General features: G+C 39.3%; 1 protein-coding gene across 2 annotated transcripts in view; it reads left to right on the forward strand.

Annotated features, from left to right (window-relative positions):
• Positions 1-26,614, forward strand: part of LOC133124141 (fibroblast growth factor 14) — a 150,941-nt gene that overhangs the window by 85,908 nt on the left and 38,419 nt on the right. The window contains exon 1 of one of the 2 annotated variants that reach the window (XM_061235080.1): positions 18,285-18,477. The exons of the other annotated variant lie outside the window; for it this stretch is intronic. Coding sequence (XP_061091064.1) covers positions 18,285-18,477 — 193 coding nt within the window. Of the gene's footprint in view, positions 1-18,284; positions 18,478-26,614 lie in introns of those variants that run through there. 2 annotated transcript variants of the gene reach the window in all.

A 26,614-nucleotide genomic window follows, 5' to 3' on the forward strand; every position in this document is an offset into this window, starting at 1 on the left:
TCGCTAGATGATAGCTGGCTGATAGTCAGCTAGATCTAGCCATTGCTAGAAAATAAGAAAATTCTAAAATTAAAGGTACAATAGGTAATTTCAGACTTATAACAGTCAAGAGAGGAATAGCAGCAACATATATAATCAAACCACAACATTGTTTATCCCTCTCCCTTCTCTGTAAACACGCTGACATTGAAACACCATTGGCTATGGCAATTAGAACCAATTTTAAACCAATGAGCTTGAATTATTGTACATGCAGTGGGTGAGCCTTTTTCAATGATAGGAAGGGATTTACAACACAAAAATCTTTAACTCATCTGCTTATCAGTAGCTTCGCTACAGCTAACTTAATTAGTGAGCTAAACTACAAATATGCAGAAAAGCAAAAAGAATTAAGCAGCATTTTTATTAAGATCCAAATTGAATCCCTTCGATCTCAACTACTAGCTTGTTGTCATCCATTTTGAAGAAGATACAACTTCCGTTTTACCGGTATTTGACCTTGCCACAGTGGTGGATGGTAAAAATAAGAATTCATTTTATCTCGACGGCGAGTTCGTCCTACCACTGTTTTGCCATCATCATCTCATTGGAAACAATCCGGTTTTGTCCTGCCGTCTACCGTTCGCTGTGCAGACGGCCCTTAAATTCTGTTTTATAGCCACATCTCTGCCTGAACTGGAAGGAAGGTTTGTACAGTCTGTATTTCTGTCTGTATGACATAATCGACTCTCTGTAAATATTCTGTTTGCAAAAAATGGTCACAATAGTTTGTAGAGTTCATTCATTCATTCATTCATTCATTCATTATCCTAACCCGCTTATCCTGAACAGGGTCGTAGGGGGGCTGGAGCCTATCCCAGCATACATTGGGCGAAAGGCAGAAATACACCCTTGACAGGTCGCCAGTCCATCGCGGGACACACACACACCATTCACTCACACACTCATACCCATGGGCAATTTAGACTCTCCAATCAGCCTAACCTGCATATCTTTGGACTGTGGGAGGAAACCGGAGTACCCATAGGAAACCCACGGAAACATGGGGAGAACATACAAACTCCGCACAGAGAGGCCCCGGCCGACGGGGATTCAAACCCAGGTCCTCCTTGCTGTGAGGCGGCAGTGCTACCCACTGCACCATCCATGCCGCCAGTTTGTAGAGTTGTATACAGTATATTTTGAAGTATTGATAAATTCATAACATGGTAAATGGACTGCAATTATATAGCACTTTTATGCAAAGCGCTTTACAATTAATGCCTCTCATTCACCCATTCATACACATACTCAGGCACCGATGGCAATAGTCACCGATGGCATAGTAAGTATCTTGCTCAGGGACGCTTCAGCACAAACAACCTGTGGACTGGACCTCCTGAGATAACATGCCCCACCCCCACCCATATTAATTTTTACATTTCAAAACACTATAAATATTCAGCACTTTACATTCCCATAAGGGTAATGCGCGTGCAAGTCATGCCAGCTCGGTTACGCCTGATCTTGGTGTCCATAAAAGATCGAGAGTGCTGCCCATTTGAGCTGAATCAGATCAGGCCTCTTGCTTCCCTCAGTGTTTTTTAACAGGGAGCTGGTGGATTTCGAGGCCTGCGCTCCCTGAAAAGGCCAGCTTGGCCGGGCACCTACGGACACTGGCTCTGCGCGAGACGTGCCCGTGAACTTTCCAGAAATCCCTTGGGGGGGGGGGGGGGGGGGCACAGCGGGGGAGGAGCTGGAGGGAGACCGTGCCAGCAGTTACCTAGCAACGCGAGGTTCCCAGCGCAGAAGGACTCTGACTGTTTTATCAATTAAAGGGATGTAGGTGGGCACGGGGGTGGGGAGTGTTGCTATGAGTCAGCAAATCCCGCTCTCGCCAATGAGAGGATCCGCCGTCCTGCGGATATGGGTATCCCCCGTGTGCGCGGAGGAAGTGGCGGAATGGGCATGTCGGAAAAGGAGACCCGCCGAAAGGGTCTGCGTCCCTGCGTTCCCCTGTGCCCACGAAAATCATAACAACAAGGGAGCAATGGAGGACAGATATCTGCGTGTGAACACCCTTCCAGAAATAGAATATCTAGAAAAAATATAAAGATATTATCACGCTATACTGTATGCACATGCATTCAATATATGCTTTTACAATATATGGGACAATATACTAAAGCAATTTCAACTCCTGTCATTTTAATTTATATTTATATTGGTAAAAATACGCTGCTGTCAAATACAGTATGTTACATGACATGCCAAGATTTACCACTGCAGCTGTGTATTTCAAACACCAGAGTTGTTTACAGAGGGGGGGGGCAGATTGTGATGTACTGGTCTAGATGCCTGATTTTTTTTTTTTAGGGGGGGGGGGGTCCAATGACTAAATATAATTTTCCCTAATATAATACAAACCTCTAGGACTCCTGGCATGTGCTGTACATGCACAAATAGGCTCTATTAGCATCAATGTTTAGTTCTGGACAGCTTATTTCTAAGTGATATGTTACAGTAACTCAAAATGATTCATAGTTTAATTACTCAGGCCTAGAATCCTGGTTTACATATATGTAAATGAACCCCTTTGGCATATGCAGAGAAGGATAATGGAGAACGATTTTTTTCTGAAATTGCGCTAAGCTAGTTTCACTTGGTATCCACAAGGGTGAACTCGGTGCCTGTTTTTTCCTTTGAAGTAGAAAAGTAAACCGTTCACTGCAGCTTATTGAGAGTGAAGGAAAATGGGTTTTGGGGAAATTTGACTGAAACTGCAATATACTATATGTGATACTCCTCTGATGTATCTGTGTAGTGTTTTCAGTTAGTCATGGAGAAAAGAACAGCAAAAGGTTCTAATGGCAGGGATGAGCAACCATTGAGGGTCAAGACCTCCTGGTTTTCCACCCTCCCTTTACCTGGGAGTCAGGTGTGAAGAGATTATTTTTCACCTTCTTCCTTTCCGGCATACTTTTATTGCTCCTAGCTCCACCTATCAGTAGAGGCAAGGAAAAGAAGCAAGAGAAGGATGTGAAGACAGGGGAATCAAGAAAACTTGATTTAGGCAAATGCTTGCTCCTTCAAAAGTCAGTTTGAAGCCATGTCAGTTACAGATGCAGCAGATGCGTGGCAGATGGGGACAGGCGGATCCACAGATCAATCATTTTTGTCACACATTCTGAAAAAATACTTCCACTTCCTAGTTCCTGGCTCCTAGCTCACTGGGTTGGAATGTCGTTAAGGTGGCAATTTTCATGTCAGGAAAGGAACAAGGAGACAGGAAAAGATAAAATAAGTGATTGAAATGAGCCCAGAACTAACACTACCTGGAAGAAAATGAAACCAGGGCTGGATTTGTATTTGAGAGCCAGAGTTGACAATCCTTTTCCTATGGTATAAGGGAGAAATAAACAGTGAAAGTGATACATTCTCCCATTGCATGCACAGTACTGCATTGTCTCAATACTTAAATGAGCTTTTGACTACTGCCGTTTGGTGATGAAGTATACTTCAGACTTATTTAGTGTTCTTTAGACTATGAACAAATAGGACAATACTATATATACAGTATTATTTAATGTTTATTATAGAATTACAAATATCTTTTTTACTGTTTATAAAAATATCCAAATGCTGGCTCATACTTGATCTGCAAATGTATAATTAACCTGACTGTGAAACTTTAAACACTGATGTAGTATAGTGGCAAAAAGATGTAATAGTTGTTGTTTCTATCATATTGTTATCAGTACTGATGTGCATATATGCATATATGAAGCAGTGACTGTATTAGAAACTACAGTAATCCATATTATGGACTATTAATATTATTTAACATTATTAAGGCTCAGCATATTAAGGCTCAGCATTGTTGTTTTAACCAAATACCCAATTTAACCAATTATTCCAATTGTATCTGTATGGTCACGCTAGGACTCGGAACCGTACTGTCCTCTAGGATCCTCTTCACACTTTTTCCTGTGTTCGATCTGCACTTCGTTGTATGTCGCTCTGGATAAGAGCGTCTTCTAAATGCTTTGTAGTGTAATGTAATGAAAAATTCCCAGATTTTTTAAAAAGGACAGTTCAGATTTTTCCCGGATTTTTAAATTGGAAAATTCCCAGATTTGAATGATTGATGTTTCTGGAATAAAAATGTATTGTGGATTTGGTTGTCTGTACCCTTGCCGTGAAAAGAATACCAATTTTTGCCTGATTAATGTAATCTGTGCAATTGTATAGAGCTAAAATGTATAGAGGGTGAGGTCCCCCCACACTTGTTTTGTCTCCCCACATGTTTCAAAATAAGGAACCGTTGTCACTAAAACAGTGGTACCAGACTGATTGAACATTTCACCGTAAAAAAGGATGGAATGCAAATAAGGGAAGAAACTAGCTTCCTTAGTCTTTTACATTAGAATGACTTTGTCATTATAATTTTATAAATGTACGTTATCAGATTCCTGGCTATTCACCTCATTCACTAGCTTGATTTCATTAGGTTCCCTACGCTGGATGTTCTCCAGCATCTCTTGATATATAAACGGCTTCTGAATGCAGTTGATTACAAAATATTTTATCATCTTTCCCTCAGAATTCTGAATGGAGTAGCAAGCTGTGGCCACTTGAGGGCATCTGTGTTGTCCTCAGCATCTATTGCTGCTTTCTTGAGGCCTAACTGATATTTTACTACAGCACTTTTCTTTGCCTTGTTTTTCACTTTCTCCATCTAAATCACAACATAAATTGTTTCTTATGAAATTCTACATCAAATTTTTGCCCTGAGAAAATGTTTAATATCATCTGTCAGATTAAAACAAGGTGGGGAGGGGAGGGTCAAGGTACATTTGTTTTGTGGATGTTATTGCTCTTGCGGTTTGGACTACTAATATTTGTGTTATGGGTGTCATTATTGTTATTGTTCTTTGTGTTTTTGCTGCTGCATCTGTATTGTAGAGATGCAGCATAGAATAATATCACATATTGGCTGGATAAATGATCACGGGGTGAGGGTTGAACTCCAGAGAGACACAGTGTCTATAAAGCACCTGAAGAAAGACCAAAGTAATAACAAATATGTTCTCCAAATCAGTGGGTGGTGGTGAGGAAGAAGAACAAAGAACATTGCTTTTAAAAAGTCAATGAATTAAATAGATACAAAGATTTGTATCAAGGCTGCTGGCTGGACCATTGCAGTATACATGTATAAATGTATAAACTACAGTATACATTTTTATAAAATTCTGGACATTGTAAATTATAATGAAGTAAGTCATTGTTAGCATTGGAGAAGACATATGAATAATTGTTCTGCTTGTGTGGGCTTCATTTGACTGAAATCTTCATGAATGGTTTGGCAAAGTTTCTCTACCCATTCAGAGAAGAAAATGCTTCTTTCAGCCTTCACTCAAGGTACTTTCAATAGGCAGGGACATCACAGGAAGTGCTCTTGGCTTCCCTCTAGTGGATATGTGATGTCATTACAGTACATTCCAGACGTTACAGGGCATAGTTAAACTCAAGCTATGTGAAAAACAAAATGCTTTCAGCCCCTCCAGATCATCAAGCTATTCCTTCAGCAGTTTTAGATACATTTCAGTCATTAGTAATACATTTTTCTATGTAAATGTGATTGATTTAAAACCCTGCAAAAGGCTTAGTGCAAGGCCTTTTACTTTGACTTAATTTTGAGGGGTTTTTTAAAATGCAGAAATCATAAAATATGCATTCATGAGCTAAGCGTAATTACTTGATCACAGATCACAAATTACCTTTATAACTCTGCTTTAATTGGAGATTAAATAGACTGCCTATCATTTAACAAACTAAATAAATCGTTGATACAGCTGTGAGACAAATTACATGTAATTGGTGTGCATTTTACAGTCTCAGATTTCCTTTCTAGGCTATGGTTGGTGAATAGGTTTCTATCTCTATTCAAATTGAAAACCATTCCTCTGAATGACTGATTTGCATTCATTGGAGCTCTTTAAAAGGTTCTAAAATATGAAGAAAAAAAAGTGTGAAATGCACTGCTACCCACTGTACCACTGTAGGAAATTCAGTATTGTATAAGTTTACTGTACAATTCAGTATTATATTCAGTTTACTAATGTTTGATAACTGGCAGTTGTTTTCAGCTGTTTTTCATTGTAGTTTTGCTAATTGTGGACAGTGCATTTTCCAGAAGCCTATAACCGCTTCCTTCCTGTTTAAGCTCAGTCAGTTCTTTCAATATATTTGTAGCAATAATAACTGAAGTGGATAACCACAACATGCCAATACATTATCATGGCAGCTATTCTATATCATATCTTGTTTGTTTGTATTGCACTAACATCAATACATTTATACGTTGAAACAATAGCCCACAACTAGTGAGAGAGAATAGTGCTGATTGGGAAAAGTTCTAGCTGACATGACATGGGGCAGTACAGCAGTCTAATGTCATGGTTATTGTAGTACTGAGCTTGAAATGCAGATGTTGCGGGTTTGATTAATTCCTGAGTGAGGCACTTAACCTGAATTACTATGGTGTAATGTCCAACCATATAAATTAATTGTATGTAAAGTAAATATATATTGTAAGTGGTGTAGAGAGACAGGAGCTTCAGCTAAAAGCCTGAGTGTTATGTATTGAGACAGAGCTATTGTTTCCCTTTGCTTATACCAGAGCTTAGATCTGACTCTGGCACATTTACACATATGTTATTCATTCGGATTTTCTCTGTCAAAAACCGATTCAATTCAATTAAAATTCAACCTTAAAATTCGATCTACCTTATCTACTTCAAATAGTCTTTTCCCGAAAGCAATGTCTCATCAATTGGACATCACTTTGAAAGAAACAGCTTTTGCATTTTATGTCTGTGTACTTCTCTGGCATGTACTGTACATTGAAGAGGACAAAGAAGCTTGCTGAAAGTATAGTTAGTGACTACTTTATTACATATTTATAAGACGCATTTGATTTATTGGTCTTCTGCTGCAGTGGCTCATCATCAACTGTGTGTTTAGAGATGCTCTTCTGCATACCACTGTTGTAATGAGCTTATTTGAGTTACTACACCCTTCCTGTCAGCTTGACCTCTCTTCTGTGACCTCTCTCATTAAGGAGTCTTCACCCTCAGAATTGCCGCTCACTTCAATGTTTTGTTTTTGCACCATTCTCTGTTAACTCAAGAGACGGTGGTGCATGGAGATGAACAGATTCTCTAACCAGTCAATCAAAAATCACTATATGGTCAAACATATTCACTTTCCTTCCCTGTTCTGATCTCTGAACAACAACTGAACCTCTTGACCACATCTGCATGCTTTTATGCTTTGAGTTGCTGCCACATTGGCTGATTTTATATTTTAATTAATGAGCTGGTGTACAACTCTACTTAAACCTTTCCACTCCCCCCCCCCCCCCCCCCACTCCCCAGAGGGCAATTTCCACCTATTCTGTGCTAGTCCTATAAGCTTTTTGTCCAGCCACATGAATGATCAGACAAGCTTATTTTTCTATTGAAACAGATTTTATGATACAAAATGTAAAGAAAATGAACCTTTATGTGTGTTTTATTCACATACTATATAAGAGTATGTTTTTAGAAAGCATGCCTAAAATGTCCAAAAAGGATTACTCATCCTAGAGTTTCTAACCAAACGAAATCACATTTAAAATGGAACTTTAATTCAAAATGAGATCCATCTGAGCCCCGTTAGCCAGCGCAATTGTAGATTTATCTGTCTCTAGTCCAAATCCTGTAATTACACACATCTGTATATTCATTCTGCTATGAGAATGCAACGTTATTACTCCTGTCCATCACCTGAATACGACACTATATACCTTGCTGGAAATGGTAGGAAACAAGAAGTTTACATGGTTTTATGAGTTTGGTACTGAAATCACCTAGCAATGTGAGTGTGGAGGCTGATACAATAATTGTTAGGGGTGCCAAAACAATTATGTATTTGACACAGGTCTGTTATGTCCTTGGTAAGAGATGATGGCTTTCCTTTTATAGTAGTAATGAAGCATTTGCTGGTTACTGGTTTGATTCCCAGCTGCTGCACTGCTCTTTTAGAAAGCCACTTAATCTGAATTCCTTGAAAATGTCCCACAATAGAAATGGATTGTCTGTTAAAATGAATAGAGCGGCTGTTAAATGTGTGAATGTAGGACAGGTAATGTTTTCTACCAGTGTTAAATGGGGTTGGGTGGCATTAAAGTAACTCAAAATGCACAATTGGCAGTTCCAAAGTGGATCTGACCAGATGCCGAGGACAGTTATTTTTTGCTTCTTATTACCTGTTCAGAAAATGTCTCTTTTGAAGGGCAGCTGTGCTTCGTCACTGTAGATTGACGAGACGGATGTGAAACGAGCATGAGATGCATGTGTCAATGAAGTGAGACAGATGTGAATTTTGGATATCTGGTTTTTAGATTCAAAGGGGGACAATATAATATGATATGTCAAACTTGCTATTAATCCACAAAATCTTACACTGTTATTAATGCGCCTACTCCGTTCAACTGACTAGGTATGCTGCCTCTTTTGCTAATTGAAAGCCCTGCTTTCAACAATATAAAGTCACTTTAATAAGTAAATTTGTCAGTTTGGTCTTGTGTGAGGTTTACATTCTTCGTCTTAGAGCTCATCTAACATTTTTACGTTTGATCAAGGCTTTTTCTTTTGGGATATTCTACTGTCTTGCCTTTTGAAGTATGAAATTTGGTGATATTGTGATCAAATTTGAAAGTGTTTTGGCTATGGCTCCATTGTGTTTCTAAGCGTGCCAGGCACTTCCACAATAATCTGTATCCACTCAAAAACAGAAAATATTTTCAGTGAGAAAAAAATCTTCCACTTGACCTTCCGTAACTTTGATTTAGTAATAGTTCTTAGAACTAATAATTCTGTCTATTTGCAATCATCCACTCTAGGTTACATACATTTCACCACCAAAAATAGCCTGAAGGTATTCACAGCGGTGAAAAAACGTTTTTTCACTGAATAGTGAAATAAAGAGGAATCACTGTGTAATTATACATTTTACTATGAATATCTGTCATTTTACTATGAATATCTGTGATTAATATGGAATAAATATATAATTCTACCATTGATTTCACATGCGCATTGGCCATTGACAATTGTTAGCCTTTGCTAATAATGCAAGGTATGTTTCTATTGGGGGCTAAGTAGCTCTTAGTATGGGAGTACGGTAACATACCCATTGCAGTTAAGCAGCATCCTGGTTCATAGTGGCATGCTTTGTAATTCATACCACTCACAATGAAATTGTTTGTGAAATCCCCTTGCAAGAAAAGATTACATACTTTCAACTGAAGTGTCTTGACAAGTTTGAATGATAACATATTTAGGTATGTGTACCACAGTGCGTCACATTTCTTTTACATTATGCAGAATTAGCTATTATATATTTGGAAACTTTGAATTATAGATTTGGAGACACTAAGGGACACCAAGGTACACTGCTTACATTTTGCATATATCTGCATATCACTTAGATATTGCACACTTTTGGTCAAAGAGATGAGCCAGGAAATATAGTTTGTCATGATGTCATTGCAAACCAAAAAAAACAACTGCATTCTCATCTAGACTTTTTGTATTTGGGGCACTTTACACATAAATTCTATAAACTAACACAATAAACTAACCAAGCGTTTTAAAGTGTCTTGTTTCATTTAAGCCATTTTCCAAGTCTCTGTGATGATCACACCCTGAGTTATAAATAATAGAACACTATGTAATTGGCAACAGATTTGGCATCTGCACCAAAGTTTCTAACTCTTAATTTTCTAAGTCTTAATTTTAATTTGGTTGTGAATTACACATTTTTATGTGATGCAAGATTGATTGACTGCCTATCTATGAATTTGGCGATTTCATTTATATCTCTGATAATAACAAACAAATTCAATCAAATCTATTTTACGTGCTTGGATAAGTGAGAATATCTGTTGATGCACAGGTGTTCTGTGTTCTGTGCCAAACATTAGACAAGGGTTTATAGCTGTTAGCTGTTATTAGGACGTTGCCATATAAACAAATTCTCACTTTCATGGCAGGAGCTTAGATGGAGATGGATGTGATTCAGATGTGAGATAGACACGGAGAGGGATTAACTCTTTCAGGTGTGAGGTCACATACATGTCATTTGAATCCTGACAACTGACTGTTCTACTACTGATGTAGTACAATCATGACTGATAACTGAAAGCAACTGAGTTCTGGAACACTGACTTAGAATTTTGAAAAAAGAAATCCAGAAAACTGACTCTTCAAAGGGTTAATAGTGTAGCTTGGAGCTGGCCATGGGACAGGCCCAGAGGCCCCTCCCTACAGGAGGACAATTTGCTGTGGCCATTAGCTTGGCTGTGTGAGAGATGGCGACATTAAGAGCAGCCCATCTCTCTTTACAGTGCGCTTTAATCAGTGCCCGTTCTGGTTTCTGTCATCTATTCAGTTGATGTAGTATACCTGCAGGCAGTTGCCCTGTTCCAATTTCTTTCCAGCTCCTGGAGGGCACAATGTTTGCCGGAATCTGTTTGGTACTTAAACACTTTGCAACTAATCCCTTTGTTGAGAATATAAGTTTGTTTTAGAGTCTAAATGTTTTAGGACTCAATGATCCAAAAAGGACCTCATAAAAAAACTGGTGGCAGTGTAGTATAATAGTTAGGGAAGTGGGCTTGTGTACTGCAGAGGTTGCAGGCTCTAAATCTTGGTAAAGCATTACCACGGTACTCTTGGACAATGTACTTGAGTTGTGTTTATTCAGCTGTATGCATGGATTGCACTTTAAAAACTGTGCCAATTGCACACAAACTGCTTAATGTCTAAAACATAAATTGAGCTATTGTATAATATGTTTGCTGTGGGGGTGTCGACACTGTGAAGTACTTTCTTTTGTCAAATTCATCCAGGCTTCTTCCTCAGTTATAGCAGTTTTTGTGATTTAGGGGAGTCTGGAAGCTGGCTGGATTACAGCCAATTGGGACAACAGTGGAGCAGTCCTAGTTTGCAGTACGCATGTTCTTGGTAGTGAAGTGATCAGATGAACTGTGATCATACTGTAAGCCGGTAAGGTGTAAAAACAGCAATTCCCATAGCTCTCAGTATTATAGACGGTGCTAATGATGTTTCATTTTTCCTGAAGAATTGCTATAGTGCGAGAATGGATTGGTATGAAAAATGGCTTTAATCAGATTCCGTCAGTCAAGATTTATGTCCTTGATGTGCCATTACTGAATGTGCCCAGTCCAATTCATCACTGCATACGTTACTGGGGCTCTATGGCATTTCACAGCTGAGATAGACTTTCTTATAATTTCCTGACTTTTTAAAGTGGCATGTTCCTTCAAACAGCTTTAATTATTAAATGTGAATCAGTCCGATCACATTCAAGAGATGTAATTTAATTCCTATGACAGTGTAATGTATAACTCAGGTATAACAACAGAAAGTCAACAAGAGCTCTGTGTATCATTTAAAAAATCGAAAGTACTGCCAAATAATGCCTGAATATAATATACTATCAATATATTGGAACACTTCACAAAGTATAGTTGTTACCACTGCAAGAAATTGCAGCAGTGCAGTCCCCTTACATTTTTAGCTCTGTACTTCAGCCCATATGATTAGAAATGAATACATCCATATTTGGTGATCTGTGCAGGAATTACAGGCTTTTTTATATGTACTTTATAATGTAAAGTATACACTCAATGAGCACTTTACTCAGTGAGCACTTTACTAGACCGTAGATTAGGTATTTATTCAACATATTTTTTAGACTTATTAATTATATTGCTGCTGTAGCCTATCCACATTAGAGGTTTCACACATTATATATTCAGAGATGCTCTTACATTTTTGCATTTTTGTCATTTGGCAGACGCTTTTAATCCAAAGCGACTTACAAGTGCATAGGTTCTTCCACAAGTTAAAGCATCACATCCATAACTAGTAAAATACACATGAAATGCTGTTCTAAACATATAGTCATCATAAGTGCAATCTTTTTTTTTTCTTAGACAAGAGGGAAAGGGATATCAGAAAGGTGGGTGGGGGAAATGAGGAGGGAGGACTAAGGTAGAGTTTGAAAAGGTGTGTTTTTAGTCTGCGTCGAAATAGGGGGAGGGATTCTGCTGTCCTGACAGTGGTAGGCAAGTCATTCCACCACTGAGGAACCAGAATGGAAAACGTGACCGCGAACGTGCAGGTGCTCGTAGAGAGGGAACTATAAGGCGACCAGAGGTGGCAGACCGGAATGGTCTAGCTTGGGAGTAGGGAGTGATCAGGGATTGTATGTAAGGTGGGGCAGTCCCCTTAGCAGCCTGAAATGCCAACACTAGGGCCTTGAATCGGATGTGTGTGGCAATAGGAAGCCAGTGGAGGCCAATGAGGAGCGGGGTGACATGAGCCGACCTGGGCTGACTGGTGATCAGGCGGGCTGCAGCATTCTGGACCAGCTGGAGGGGCTTGATAGCACAAGCTGGGAGACCGGCTAGGAGGGAGTTGCAGTAATCCAGGCGGGAAATGACGAGCGCCTGGACTAGGAGCTGGGTGGCTTTCTCCGTTAGGAGATGACGGATACGGCGTATATTGTAGAGGAAGAACCTGCAGGTTCTGGCAGTGGAGGATACTTGTGGAGCTGGGGTGAGGCAGTTATCAAGAGTCACCCCAAGATTCTTTGCCGTATGGGAGGAGGAACTACAAAGTCCTCAACAGTCAGTGAGAGGTCGATTGTCAGAGAGGACTTAGCAGGGATGTAGAGAAGCTCAGTTTTGGCAAGGTTAAGCTTCAGGTGGTGGGAAGTCATCCACGCAGATATATCAGCCAAGCAGGCAGAGATCTGTGTGGTGACCTGGGTATCAGGGGGAAGGAAATAAAGAGTTGTGTGTCATTGGTGTAAGAGTGGTAAGAAAAGCCTTTGGGAGAGATAGAGATAACAGAACCAAGAGACATGGTGTATAGCGAGAAGAGGAGAGGACCAAGAACTGACCCCTGCAAGACTCCAGTTTGTAGGGGGTGAGGGTCAGAGACTGAGCCCCTCCAAGTCACCTGTGCAGATCCTGTGACACCCATCCCAGACAGCGATGAGAGCAGAATCTCATGGTTGACTGTATCGAAGGCGGCCGACAGGTCGAGGAAGATGAGGGCAGAGGAGAGGAATTTGGCTTCAGCAGAGTGGAGTGCCTCAGTGACCGCGAGCAGGGCGGCCACTCTTGAAGCCGGACTGGTTGGGATTGTGGAGATTGTTGTGAAGAAGATAAGTGGACAGTTGGGAGCGGACCGCCTGTTCCAGAGATTTAGCGAGAAAGGGAAGAAGAGAGACAGGCCGGTAGTTGTTCAGAGCAGAGGGGTCGAGTAGGTTTTTTGAGCAGGGGAGTGACTCTGGCCCTCTTCAGGGAAGAGGGCATGGTGCCGGAAGAGAGGGAGGTGTTGATTAGAGAGGAGAGAAAAGGGAGAATGTCATTAGAGATAGGGGAGAATGTCATTAGAGTTACCACTGCATACCACTGTTGTAATGTGTGGTCATTTGCGTTACTGTCACCTTCCTGTCAGCTTTGACCAGTCTGGCCATTGTCCTTGGATCTCTGTCATTAACAAGGCGTTTCTGTTTTTGTTTTTGCATCATGTTCTGCAATCTCTAGAGACTTTTGTGTGTGAAAATCCCAGGAGATCAGCAGTTTCTGAGATACTCAAGCCATCTTGTCTGGCACCAACACATTCCTTTCATGGTCAAAGTCACTTAGATCACATTTCTTTGCCATTCTGACATTTAATCTGAAAAACAGCTGAACCTCTTGACTATGTCTGCATGCTTTAATGCATTTAGTTGCTGCCACATGATTGGCTGACTAGATATTTGCATTAACAAGCTGGTCTACAGGTCTACCTAATAAAGTGGTCACTGAGTGTATATCAAAGACAAACTGAATAGCATACTATCCACGAAAATGGTTAATTACTGAAACTTGTGCCTTAGACCTGGGTTAAGCAGATGGATGGCAAAAGGGTGGATTGTGATCCTGTTTGACTGGAAAATTGCAATAAGCCACACCAAATTGGCAATGAGCTGCTTACTCTTGACTGACACACCCTGAGCAGCAGCTCTCCTCACACTTTAGCATGCCATGAGTCCTGAAATGAGCAGAGGCATCTGGATCGTCCGGAAAACAAATTCAACAGCAAGCCAGCTCACAACTGGGCAGGGGCCGGCCAGAAAATATGGCTCAGTGACTTGAGTGTGAGACACGCATCACGCAATTGCTTTCCCTGCTATTTCTATTTCAGAAGTTTATCAGGGTATGTTATAACCATCTGGACAACACTGGAAATATATCCAGCTGTTGTATAACCTCTCACAGTGCATGCTGTATGAAACAACATCCTGATCTAATACTGCATTCTTTTTTCTTTCTCTTTTAATGAAAATATTTCTGGGATTGCCAAGCTGTGGCAATATAGCCTGAAATTGTGTTGTGTATTCAACTTTTGTGAGAAGTGCAGGAGAAGGACTCCTCCGGGCTCTTCCAGAGCATTCCTTGGCTGTGGCAAAGGCATATTGCATTTTTTTTATGTCGTGTTGATGACAGCAAGTTCTGGAAGAGGGTCACTGTTCAGGCGCGTGGGAGTAGACACAGAGGAAAGTCTGCCAGAGGTTACTTTCCGCTACTTGTTCTCCATTCTACACTCAGTGACTGAGATTAACTGAATACTATTTACCTTTAACACCAGTTACCTTTAATTGCTTTAACCATTACAGACAGATGGAAATGATAGTTATTCAATTATTCATTATTTTAGGCTTCTTTTGTTATTTTCATCTTCTATTTTTTTTAAACCCAGTAGACCATACTGCCAATTGATATTTTGAAGAATTACATGTTCCATATGTGTTGAAAGAAAAACATATGAAAAGCAAATATTGTTTTGACAATGTTTTAAATAGCACTTCAACCATGTTCAAATGTGTAACAATGCCTGCTGACAACGGCAAGAAACCCATTTGAATGACCATAAATCACTATACCGATTTGTTTTTTATGATTAGTGATTTGATTATTTATATGCTGGCTATCCTGCTTTGTGAAGCTATTCATGAAGCTGGCTTCTGGAAATAGTTTGAGTCTCCATAATGTTTTACCAGTATATATTTTACCATTGGAGTTCAATGCTAATATTTTTTGGGCTTCTCGTTGAGCTCAAAGCAAATGATAATTGGGAAATTGCAGAAACCTCTTCCTGATCACCAAAGGCAAGACATTTTTTTCATTTTAATTTGTTTGTTGTTTGCATTTGAAAGTGATGATGAATGTCAAATGCCCTAGGGCAACAACTTCAACAACGGTTTTTGTGTTTGTTTGTTTTTTTCATTTCAATTTACACTCGTGAATTTAAAAGGAATAGTAACATTGGGGATTTTCTCAATTCATGAATAGAATCCCCTTACATTTCATGAGCTGAAATTTAAATGAAATAGACCCTCAACCATGTTTCTCAGCTGCACAGTGATGTATTATTGAACCTCTAGTAATGAAAAATCATGCATCTATAAGGATAAAAACGAAACAGTATTGCTGAGCTGCAAAAATAATCTCTGAGCATGATTGGACTTTTTGTTAATGTGCAGAACACTACATAAAGTCATCGTGGAGGGGACAGTGTCCGCTGCTGGTCAAAATAATTAATGCAAGGTCTCCGCCGACCTGTGTTTCCAGACTGCTGTCTGTGTACTCAAGAAATTCTGATTTAAATGTCATTTATTTGGATAATTTAAGGCTAAATTTTGAGTCAGCAACTTTGTAACCTATGTTTGTCTCATAAAAAGTCTAATCCCGATTGCCAGTTGATTTAACTGAATATATAATGTATAAGGTGAATTAGACACAAATGTGTCGTATATTACAGGGCGATGTGTAAAGTGCCCCCAGTTTGCACAATAGGCTATTTGTTTAACTGTTTATCGTGACACGCAGGTAATAAATTGAATTTCACGTAATGCAAAAACGGCAGATTCACATTTAGCACCAAGAGGTTACTGGAGGTCAACATGAAAATAAATATAGGTATTGTTATGTCGACGAGTTTGGCTAAAATGTAATTAGGGGCAACCGTAGTTGTGGTTAAGTCTTTTGGAAGAAAATGTAAACAGGGCAATGCGATTCGATGCAGCCTGACAGCAAATTCCAAAATCCCCAAGCAGAGAAAGATAATGCATTATGGGGACCAACAGCAGATGGCTCTCTTGCGTTTGTGTAGGCGCCGATCGAGCTCCTCAAATGCTTCTCATTCAAATGAGAAAATAGCCTACCCACTTTACCCCAGCAGAAGACGGCACCCCGTGATATATTTTCATGAATACATGTCGCTGCATGTTAAATAAACACAACGAATTCGTAACATTTGTTATAATTAAAACAATAAATGTGCCGAAAAGTAGGGTTTTACCTTATAGGTAATGTGTCAATGTAGTTCGTGTGCTGGATTTATTTACGGTCTGCATGTGCATTGTATTTAATGGCACTGACCAAGGTTCTGAAATCATTGCCCCACCCATGCGAGCGAGTGTGCAAGGTGTCAGTCACTTTCCCTGAACTAGGACACAGTAAAATATCTCACCTTAACTGCATCGCACATTCTTACTCTTACTCCTGAATGAATTACAAATGTAATGTAAATGAAAAGCTGTAAAATTATGACAAGATCATATATCGGTCAGAAGCTGTGTTTTTGATGCTTAGAAAGTCGTTCTAGTACTAATGAGTAGACTGCCATCCTAACTCTTGACATATTATTTGGCGTCCTTAACAACGTCCTGAGCTTTGGGTGTTAAAGGTTCTCAATACTCGTCTCCTATCACGTTTGAGTGGGGGCGTTATTTCCTGCTCAACCGAAGCAGCATTACAAGTGTTACATTTCACTACAACCTCGTAGCAACAGTCAAAACCACTGTGCTTCCTTGAAGCAAAGGGTTTCGATTGCGCGCAAACGAAGCATGAGCGTTCCCCGCTCTTAACGGGAGCAATACGCTAAGACTTGTTGATATACAGGATGCTTTGATCCATGGGGGAAAACAGAAAGCTGTGACACTTCTCTTTTTTGTTTTCTTCTGGCGCGGATTTTGGGAATAGCCTACAGGCGAAATGTGTCTGCGCGCGGAATTGAATACACGCGGTAGAAATCCCGCTCCTTTCTTCGCTACAGCTACATACTTTTGGTCTGAGCGGTTTTGATGAAATACCTAAAGTCGCTTTGTTTTCAACGATGCTAGAAGTGTCCTGAGTTTATTTGGTTGTATTTTGCTGGCACACCAGTGCGACGTCATTCCGTAAAGTCCCAGCTCAGCTTTAGTTCTTTTTCCCAATTGTTATACAATCGGCACGTTTTTTTTAAAACTGAAAAACAAAGAAACTGTATGCACTCACAAGGAAATCGTGGTGCTATTGACAAATTGGAATATGAAGACAGATTATTTTAATGAGTGCCTGGCATCCATTCGGATAAGTTTTGGAGCGTAAATAAGCGGGCAATATTATATGAAGTTATAAATCGTGTCGGTGTTCTACATAGCCTATTATTTTACTTGCCACTCCTCAAAATGGACACTTCGGGAAATGAAGCTTCGGCGACAATCGTCCATTTTACAAGAAGTAAAGCAGATGGCTTATAAACTTGGTGAATATGTGAGTCTGAACACGGTAATCGCACAGTCCCACCTGGGAGACAGGCGGACGTCCTTCACAAGTAATATTTACAGGGAAATATGTTTTTGTTGCTGTCTGACTGTTCACCCAGGCGTGGAAATAGCTGTCCAACGTTCTGAATTTTACTGCATTTCCGATAACCGAGAGATACAATTAATAAAGTAATTTCAGACATATGGGAATGTGATTTTCGCCGGGTTTAGACTTTTTTCTTTGCAAATATAAGAAATGTCGTCAATGGTAATTAGCAAGAAATTCCATTCCTTATAAGTTTGGGTCACAGCAGCGTGAATAAGGGTTGTCTCCTGCGTTACATGATAACAGTGACAATACCGTGTGGTTTTATAAATAGTGCTGTTCAAGGATGTCAAGGCACAGCTTGATGCCGAATTTAGCATGTCGTTTTTGGACTTTCGGTGATAATATCAGCTTTTATCGCTGATAGTTCCACAATATTACAGACACGAACATGGGACAATAGTAAATAACCCATTCGCAAAAGGGGTTGTTTATGTCGTCCGTGCTTTGCGCAAGGAGGATCAGTTTTGTTTATTAAGACATGGCAGCGGCGATTGCCAGCGGTTTAATCCGGCAGAAAAGACAGGCTCGGGAGCAGCATATAGACCGGCCCTCTACGCACAGAAGGCGGAAAAGCCCGAGCAAGAACAAGGGGCTCTGCAATGGAAACCTGGTCGATATCTTCTCCAAAGTGAGAATCTTCGGGCTCAGGAAAAGAAGACTTCGGAGACAAGGTGTGGGAATCTTGGTTGCACTATAGCCTACTTGGCACAATGCATTATACGATAACGTCTCTTGGTACAAACAAACCGGGTTACTTAATTGGTGGGTTATCAACATATTGTTCCTAAAAATGCATTAAAAGCGTATCGGTATCGTGGCTTAGATTTTGCATCCGTTATTTTTCCTCAGTGTGCACTATCTTGCATATGACGGCTAGATGGAAGAATTGTTGTATAGAACTCATTAAAATTCAGTACTGCATGTCAGACAGAAGGGCAAGACAGAAAGGCTCAAATATGAACTAGAGTTTAATCTTGGTGGGGGGAAAATGCAAAAAATGATGTAAGGGTTCAAAAAACGTGTCTGTTGCACATGAATACCGTTGTGCAAGATGTTAATAAGAAGTGACGTTCTAAAGATGTTCTAGTAACATTTTAAAGTGTTCGTTTTTTGACAAAACCAGTATAGATCCGTATTAAACACAGAATAACTGCATAAATTAGTTCCAAGCAGACGCCCGTTTTCAAAGTACACCTTTTCTATTTATATATAGCGTATATGAGCAAATTGTGCAAAACATACATGTTTTGTAAAAGTCATTGTGTTTATTACATGATTGTTTTGACAATCTATTTTATTTTTTCGAATTCCTTGAGCGCATTATAGAAAATTGATTAATTTATGCAAATTTGCATGGAAATCCGTGGCTGAACGTGGCAGCAGGTGTTAAACTTGTTGCAGTAGTGATGCAGCCCGAAAAGCAAGCAATCAAAAGTCCATTTGAACTTCTTTGCATCTTCGTTGTTATTGTATTTGTGTATGTTTGGGATTGCACATACTGTAAACTGTACAGAATGTATGTCTACATGTATATAGGGACAGTTTGTGTTTATGCAGACCACTGCATGCTGCTGTTTGGGCTCCTGCTACCAGTTGGATGAATGCCCTTCGCCCAGTGCCCCATATAACCTGGTCACTGCAGGATATACAGATGTTCAACACAATGCAACATAATTATAATAGTCTTTCTGTCTTATAACACATTATTCCAAAATCTCATCTACAGTAAGCCTTTGCTTTAAGATAAACTTCATGATTGTTTTTCTTTTTTTGTGTATTGTGCATGATTGTGTGCATGCATACTGTATATGGGTCCTGCAAATTAAAACATATTTATGCTTTTAATAAGTGAATAGATAGCCCTATAAGACTTGTATCTCAGTTCAAGTACTGTACATAGACAGGCAGCATAGTTTGGCAACTGTAAGAGATGTTTATTTGTGTGAGGACTCTCACAAATTCAAAGTGTGAGTAAAATAATTAGCACATGCTTGACAAATCTGGGAAGATTAACTATCCCAGCAATCTCCTGACAACTCCCAATTGAAAAAGCCAACTAACATATAGCTCTCAGAATACACAGTTTCAGTGACTGTCACTATAGACACCTTAACACAATGATATGTACGTGTTATGCCCTATATTCAACGGTAGAATGAACATGGAACTTTCAAAAGATAACAATGAAATTGATTATTTGTCCTGGTTTGTAGATGATAAAGAGCTAATTATACTACAGGGTAAATGCTTTGGAGTCTAGTACTTATTTCATGCTATTTGTGGTTATGGGCCTTTTGGGTATTAGTTCATTAAGTTTTTACATTCTCATGAGATTGAGAATATCTTCAGAGGTTTGAACGGCTGTGAAGACATACTGGGATCTTCAGAATGCCCACAGCAAAGACTTTTCAGTGTACGTGCTAAGGAAGAATAATGGGTTATAGTGTATTTCCATATATAAACGGTAACATTTTAGGTGACCTATATGCAGTAAGACTGACATAATGCTGACATAAGCGTAACATAACACATCATATAACCAGTCATGAGTGTGCAGGACCGATGTTGAAACACTATAATATTAAATTCATCGTTCGTTTTGAATAAATTAGAGTCCGATTTCATAAGGTGTGCTGCATACAATATGACAGTTAGATTGAATCTGGGCCTTAGACTTTAAATAGCATGTGGCACCATGCCCTTATTTTCAGAGATGCCCTCTTTATCACGCAACTTGATTGATCCCAGTGGTAATAAAATCAGATGGTTTTTGTTGCATGCTAATGCACACAAGTGCTCTGGGCATTTTGTCAACACACTGTAAACATTTAAGGTACAGTTTGATTATGTTGCTCTGGAGAGGACCTGCATGGCCGTATATGCATCAATATTTATTCTCTGATTGTACATGTTATCTTGTCAATCACACAGAAAATTCAACCTCTCTCTTTCACCCTCAAGCAGTTCAGCTGATTTTCTTTTCTTTTTTTATCTTAGGAAAGCATTCAGAACGGACATGTCTCTGGATTTTTCATGCAGTAGAACGGTTATGCTGTTAAATGTATCCATCAAGTCGTATTGGAAAGCCAGCCATCATTAAAAATGCAGAGGTCTACAGCCATCATGCAAAAAGGTTGAAGGTCATCCTCAATCAAGATGACCATTCCCTGATTTTGTATTTATATTTGTATGCAGTCATTTTCATGATCATAGCCAAGAGTATTTTTTATGGACAAAAGTGGTGTGCTCATATACCACAAGATGCAGATGATTAGTATATCCCAAATAGTTGTGGACTCATCAGTCAATATTTATATTGGTCATTTTGTGCAACTGAATGCAACGCAATACACTTTACATTGGAAAAAATCTATGAAAAAAATACAATTCAGAATAAAAATAAGATGGCAAGTGAAAGTGAAATTAACTGGGACTTCAAATGATAAAAACAAGCAGAACTGCACCATTATAATTAGTTAAGCGCATAATGATATTAGATACAATAAAATCCACCGATCACAGCCTTGACACCCTTCAAACTCTGAAAAGCTACAGAGGGTAATGCACAGTCAATATCAAAGATGCAGATGGTTGCAACTCAAATAGTTGGAAGCTGGACATTTTGAAAATGTCTATCTGCAGTGCACTCCATAAGTATTTGGACAGTGGCACATGTTTTGGTGTTTTGGCTCTGTATTTCAGCACATTGAATTATAAATAGAACAACTACAATGCATTAAATTAAGTTTTAGCTTTAACTATTCATCCATATTGGGTGTAGCCATTTTTACACATAGTCTCCCAATTCTATGGGACCAAATGTAATTGGACAATTGGCAATCACCTATTACAAGTTGGAAAATGGTTCTTGGACAGGTTTGTTTTATTGTTAGTTCATGCATAAAAGAGACAGCAAAAGGTCTAGTTGATGTATGTTGTCTCAACATGAAGAAGTGTCAATGGCAGTAAAGCAGGTCAATATTAGGCAGAATAAACCAATCAGAGATATAGCCAAAAATTAGGTAAAATTAGTTTGGTACATTGTTAAGAAGCAAGAAGGCACTGGTGATCCCAGCAATGGCAAATTGCCTGGTAGACCACGGAGAACCAGTATAGTGGGTGATAGAAGAATCCTTCAAATGGTGAAGAAAAATCCCTTTGTAACTGTCCAACAGATAAAGAACACTCTCCAGGATGTAGGTGTAGATGTGTCAAAGACAGCTATCAAGGGAAGACAAAGCCAGCATAACCATCACAAGATACAAACCGTTGGCAAGCCTTGAGAATAGAATGGCCAGGTTAAAGTTTGCAAGAACGTACATTAAAACATAACACTTTGTTCTGGAACAAAGTGTTATGGACGGATGAGACAAAGAGCAGCTTGTACCAGAGTGATGGAAAAAGGAAAGTGTGTAGGAACAAAGGAACATGCCACCTCATCTGTCAAACATGGTGAAGGTAGTGTTATGGCTTGGCATGTATGGCTGCCACTGGAACTGGCTCACTTTTATTCATTGATGATGTCCCTGCTGCAGCAGGATGAATGCCAAAGCACACAGAAACATCTTGTCTGCTCAGATCCAAGCAAATGCCTAAAAACTGATTGGATGATACTTCATCATGCAGCAGGACAATGACCCAAAACATACAGCCAAAGCATCCAGTGAAAGATAATCTGGTGATATCTATGGGTCGTAGGCGTCAGACAGTCATTGGTTGCAAAGGATTTACAACAAAACATTGAATATGATGACTTTATTTTTGTTAATTTCTCCAATTACTTTAGATAAAAATGGCTGTAATTCCTACATAGTTCACCCATTATGGATGTAAAAAGCTCAAATTAAAGCTAAAAGTCTGCACATAGTTTTATTTCAACTTTGTTTGCTGGAGTACAGGATGAAAACAATAAAAAAAGGAAAAAATGAAGGGAATCTGACCTTCCATTAGTTGCGAAAAATCATCAGATATCTCCCTCAAGTTTATTCTCTTGTTAAGTATGTTAGATATGATAATTCCATATGTGCTGTCAAGCAAGGCAACAAATGTATGGTCCCTATTAGACTCACATCACCTCTGAGTTGAATTAACACTGGACACTTTACTGTGCATAAATATATGTTTACCTGGAGTATTTATTGAGAACCAGCAGTGGATATGCAATCAGTAAGAACGGAATGCCTTTGGTGTCAAAGGGAACTTTGGCAGAACTCCATAATATCTTTATCTGGCGGTTAGCACAAGTTAATGAGGTGTTAAATGTTGTGTCCATTCAAGTGTTTTGATGGAATTGAAGGCTACCATCAGTGATGAACTCCTAATTGTTCTCTACATTAAATCATTAGACAAATTCTACATTAACTCGGTTAAACTTGGTCCTGCAGGTTCCTTGCCAAAGTGAGGTTTTTCTTTCCAGGTTGGAATATAGCCGTAGACAAGAGCACTCTTGCCCTTGAGAATATACCCTTTTTTCTACTGCTTGCTCCCTCACTTTTTTCTTTCATCTTCACTTATAATTTATTCACGGAGAATCTAACCACAGACGGTGCAGCATATGACGGTGGAATATGACCTGGAATGCAAAGCAGGGCTTCCACCAGTATGATTGGTTTAGAGATGCCTGGGTCTTCTGACAGCCATACCATTGGGTTAATAGCAAGTTAACCACCATGGTCACTCTGTATTGAAGTCACATGCTCATTCCTTTCCCGTCCCTGAATAAAGAAAATGAAAATATAGATTTTTGCTTTTAATTATTGACCTAATCTCCAATTTAAAATGTCATCAAATGGCCATTATCTGCAAATTAATAGCATGCTGAATAATGCATCAGGGTTCTGACTTTGAGCAGCGCTGATTAAATTATATAGCTATATGCGAATGCTGTGGTAGTGGGGAGAGGATGGAGGTGATTTTCCTTTGTGGGCTGGAAAATCCCCTCTCGTATTCTAGAAACATCTATAAAGTGGGTCAGTCGAGTGTTGCGTTCAGGTCTGCAGCTGCTGTGTGCATTGGAGTGTGTCCTCCATCTCTGTGGGTTTACCTCTGCTGTCTGGAAGATGCTCCTCCCGACAATTAGTAGCAGATAATTTAAAACAAACAGCCATGTTTCGGAGCAATCAGAAGAAATTGTATTGAATAATCTAGAATAGAACAGAAATGTTTTTGTCCATTAAATTATTCCTTTCCAAATTTGCCTTAGCAATAGAAATGATTAAAAGCGGTTGAGAGTGCTCAGGAATACAAACATGTAATATCATTAAGAAGGACCATTAATGATTAATCAATAAGTATAATCTTAACAATAAAAAAGCAAAAACAGTAAAGAAAGTACATATCCTTTCCACAGCTATAACATTGTTCAATGTGAAATCCAAAGAAAGAAATAGAAAAGGGTTGTCGAAGGGGGGTCAGGGGAGCCATTGTGCGAAGAGTTGACTCAACAGACAAAGTAGGGTAAAACACAGCAGATGGCATAAAACACATTCAACAGTTCGACAAGAGCTCTGAATGTGCGAGAGGAGGCTTAAGGACGTCATGCTGTAAGCAGCAAATACGTTTGAGGATTGTGTGGTACATGGTACTTAATGGGGGTATTAAATCCGGAATAAATGCTCAACGCTCTGGATTCTGAGCATGTGGTTGGAACAGCTGTGTTTTCAGTCTGTAGCTGAGGACGGACAGTGAATGTTATGAGGATATCATTACAGTACCGATTTATACACAAATGGGCATGTCTGGGGGCTGGTGCCGGGTTCTTCATTCTAATGAGAGGGTAGAATCTGATTACTTCTTTATGATCTGAATATATAGCAGCACTCCCACTATTCCAGCAGAATAATTCAAAACCCTTATGCACACAGAGCTACACAAATGACTTCATGTAAAATCTTGTGGGCCAGTGCAGCACCTCATATTATTGTTTTGTATGCCTTGGACAGTAAACCGGCATTCACACGATGCTTGCCAAATTGATAGCAATGTGAAAATGCCTATTAGACTTCTATTAAAATGCATTATAATGCATCTCATATAATGCATCTCAGAATGCTAATGAACTTTTGCGATGACAAAATTTGGTTTGTTATATTCTACAAATATCATTGTACAGACTAAGAAAAAATTACATAAGTGCATATACAGGTCTAAAAAAATGAAACCCCTATCACTTGGACCACCATGTGTCAACTCGTGACTTATATTTTGCTGGAGGAATATGACATTACATTTTAACAACAAAGCAAATAAGCTAATTTCATTGAAGGAAGGGGAAAAGACTTCTGACTTCAGACTTCAGTGCAGTCTTCAGGAATATTCAACAAATTTCACAAAGATGGATGAATCAGCCAGCTAACTTTCTAATGATGTTAAAATTGGCTTTCATCCAATTATATTTTACCCGACTGAAGTTTCCAGAAGTTCCTCAATCTTGCTTTGTGAGGTGTCCCCCCGGTTAGTGCTTAATCTGTAAATCAGAAGAAGGAAAGGTTGGGCAGATGAAGGGGGCAAAGGCATTCAAACACATAACAATCATAGTAACATATTTTAAACTTGCAAATAACATCATTAATATTGTGTTACATGCTAGGTGTCAATTGTGCGAATGAGCCAATATTGTGAAACTCAATTAATCTAAATGGGATAAAACATTTTTTGCCAATATAGATAATTAAATATTAATGTTGTGATGAGGTGTGTGGACAACTAAAATTCCGAAGTTGGATGAGATTTGCCTTCTTCTGGCTACAAAATGAAGCACCTCAGAAGGGCCTGTAAAAATCTGGTAAGAAGCCCAGATCCTTTACTTACTCCTTCCTTCACTGTCGTCCTATCCTTAAAAAAGTTTCTAAGATTAATCAAAATGATGCAACTCCATAACACCAGCGTCGGTGATCATCTAAAACCAGTCGAATGCAAATCTGTGAATCAGCCTAATGGATTTTAAGGTCAGTCCACCTGAGGGTGTTTTTTATGAAAGTGCTTTTACAGCTTGTTGTTTACTGTCGGGGAGCGCGGTGCTCAAAATGTCTTCTTTAATGTATTTTGTTAGAGGAGTCGATGCTCATGCAGCACCAATCAGTGGGCTAGCAGGCAACGAACACTGGCGTCCTGTACAGCAGTAAATTATAATGGAGGATGAATGTGGTATGTGCAGAACCTCTCGTGTGCCAGCAGATGGTATTTAAGTGGTGGGGAACATTTGTAGTCAGGCTGAGTACAAAGCAGGATGGCTGACAGTACAATTATAGGTTGGTCCTTTTTCTGCAATTCTGAGATGAAAGGACCCCACTTTTATTAGGGCCGGGGCACTCCTGCTGTCATATCTCTGACAAAGGAGAAGCATAACAAGGAAGTGAAAGACTCCTTCCCTTATTGATGGACATCACTTTATCCTTTAAAGCTCATTCCAGTCACTTACTTTGATTAGAACAGGGAATCATGGCGGGCTTTATAAGAGCAGGACTGGCATCCGAGTGGGTCCTTTTTCAGATGATTTATGCTGATTTTGTGTAAAGCAGACCTGGAAGGTCATTACCCTCGCCCTACACTGATGGACCTGAGATTGAGCTTTCTCTCTCTTCTTTTTTGCTCTCCAAACTGAATCCATATAAGCTACAGGATATTTGTTATTAATGTTGAAAATAATACACATATTACAAGTACATTTTTGTTCTTCGAGGATCAAATTGCCCAGTTGTTTTTTCAAGCAAAAGAATGCTAGCTAGGGATACAATTTTATGTACCTATAGGTTACCACCCCAGCAACAAGCATTTGCACCTTTATTCAGCACTTTTCATACATTTTTT

This window comes from Conger conger, chromosome 3, assembly GCF_963514075.1.
Source record: "Conger conger chromosome 3, fConCon1.1, whole genome shotgun sequence".
NCBI lineage: Eukaryota > Metazoa > Chordata > Actinopteri > Anguilliformes > Congridae > Conger > Conger conger.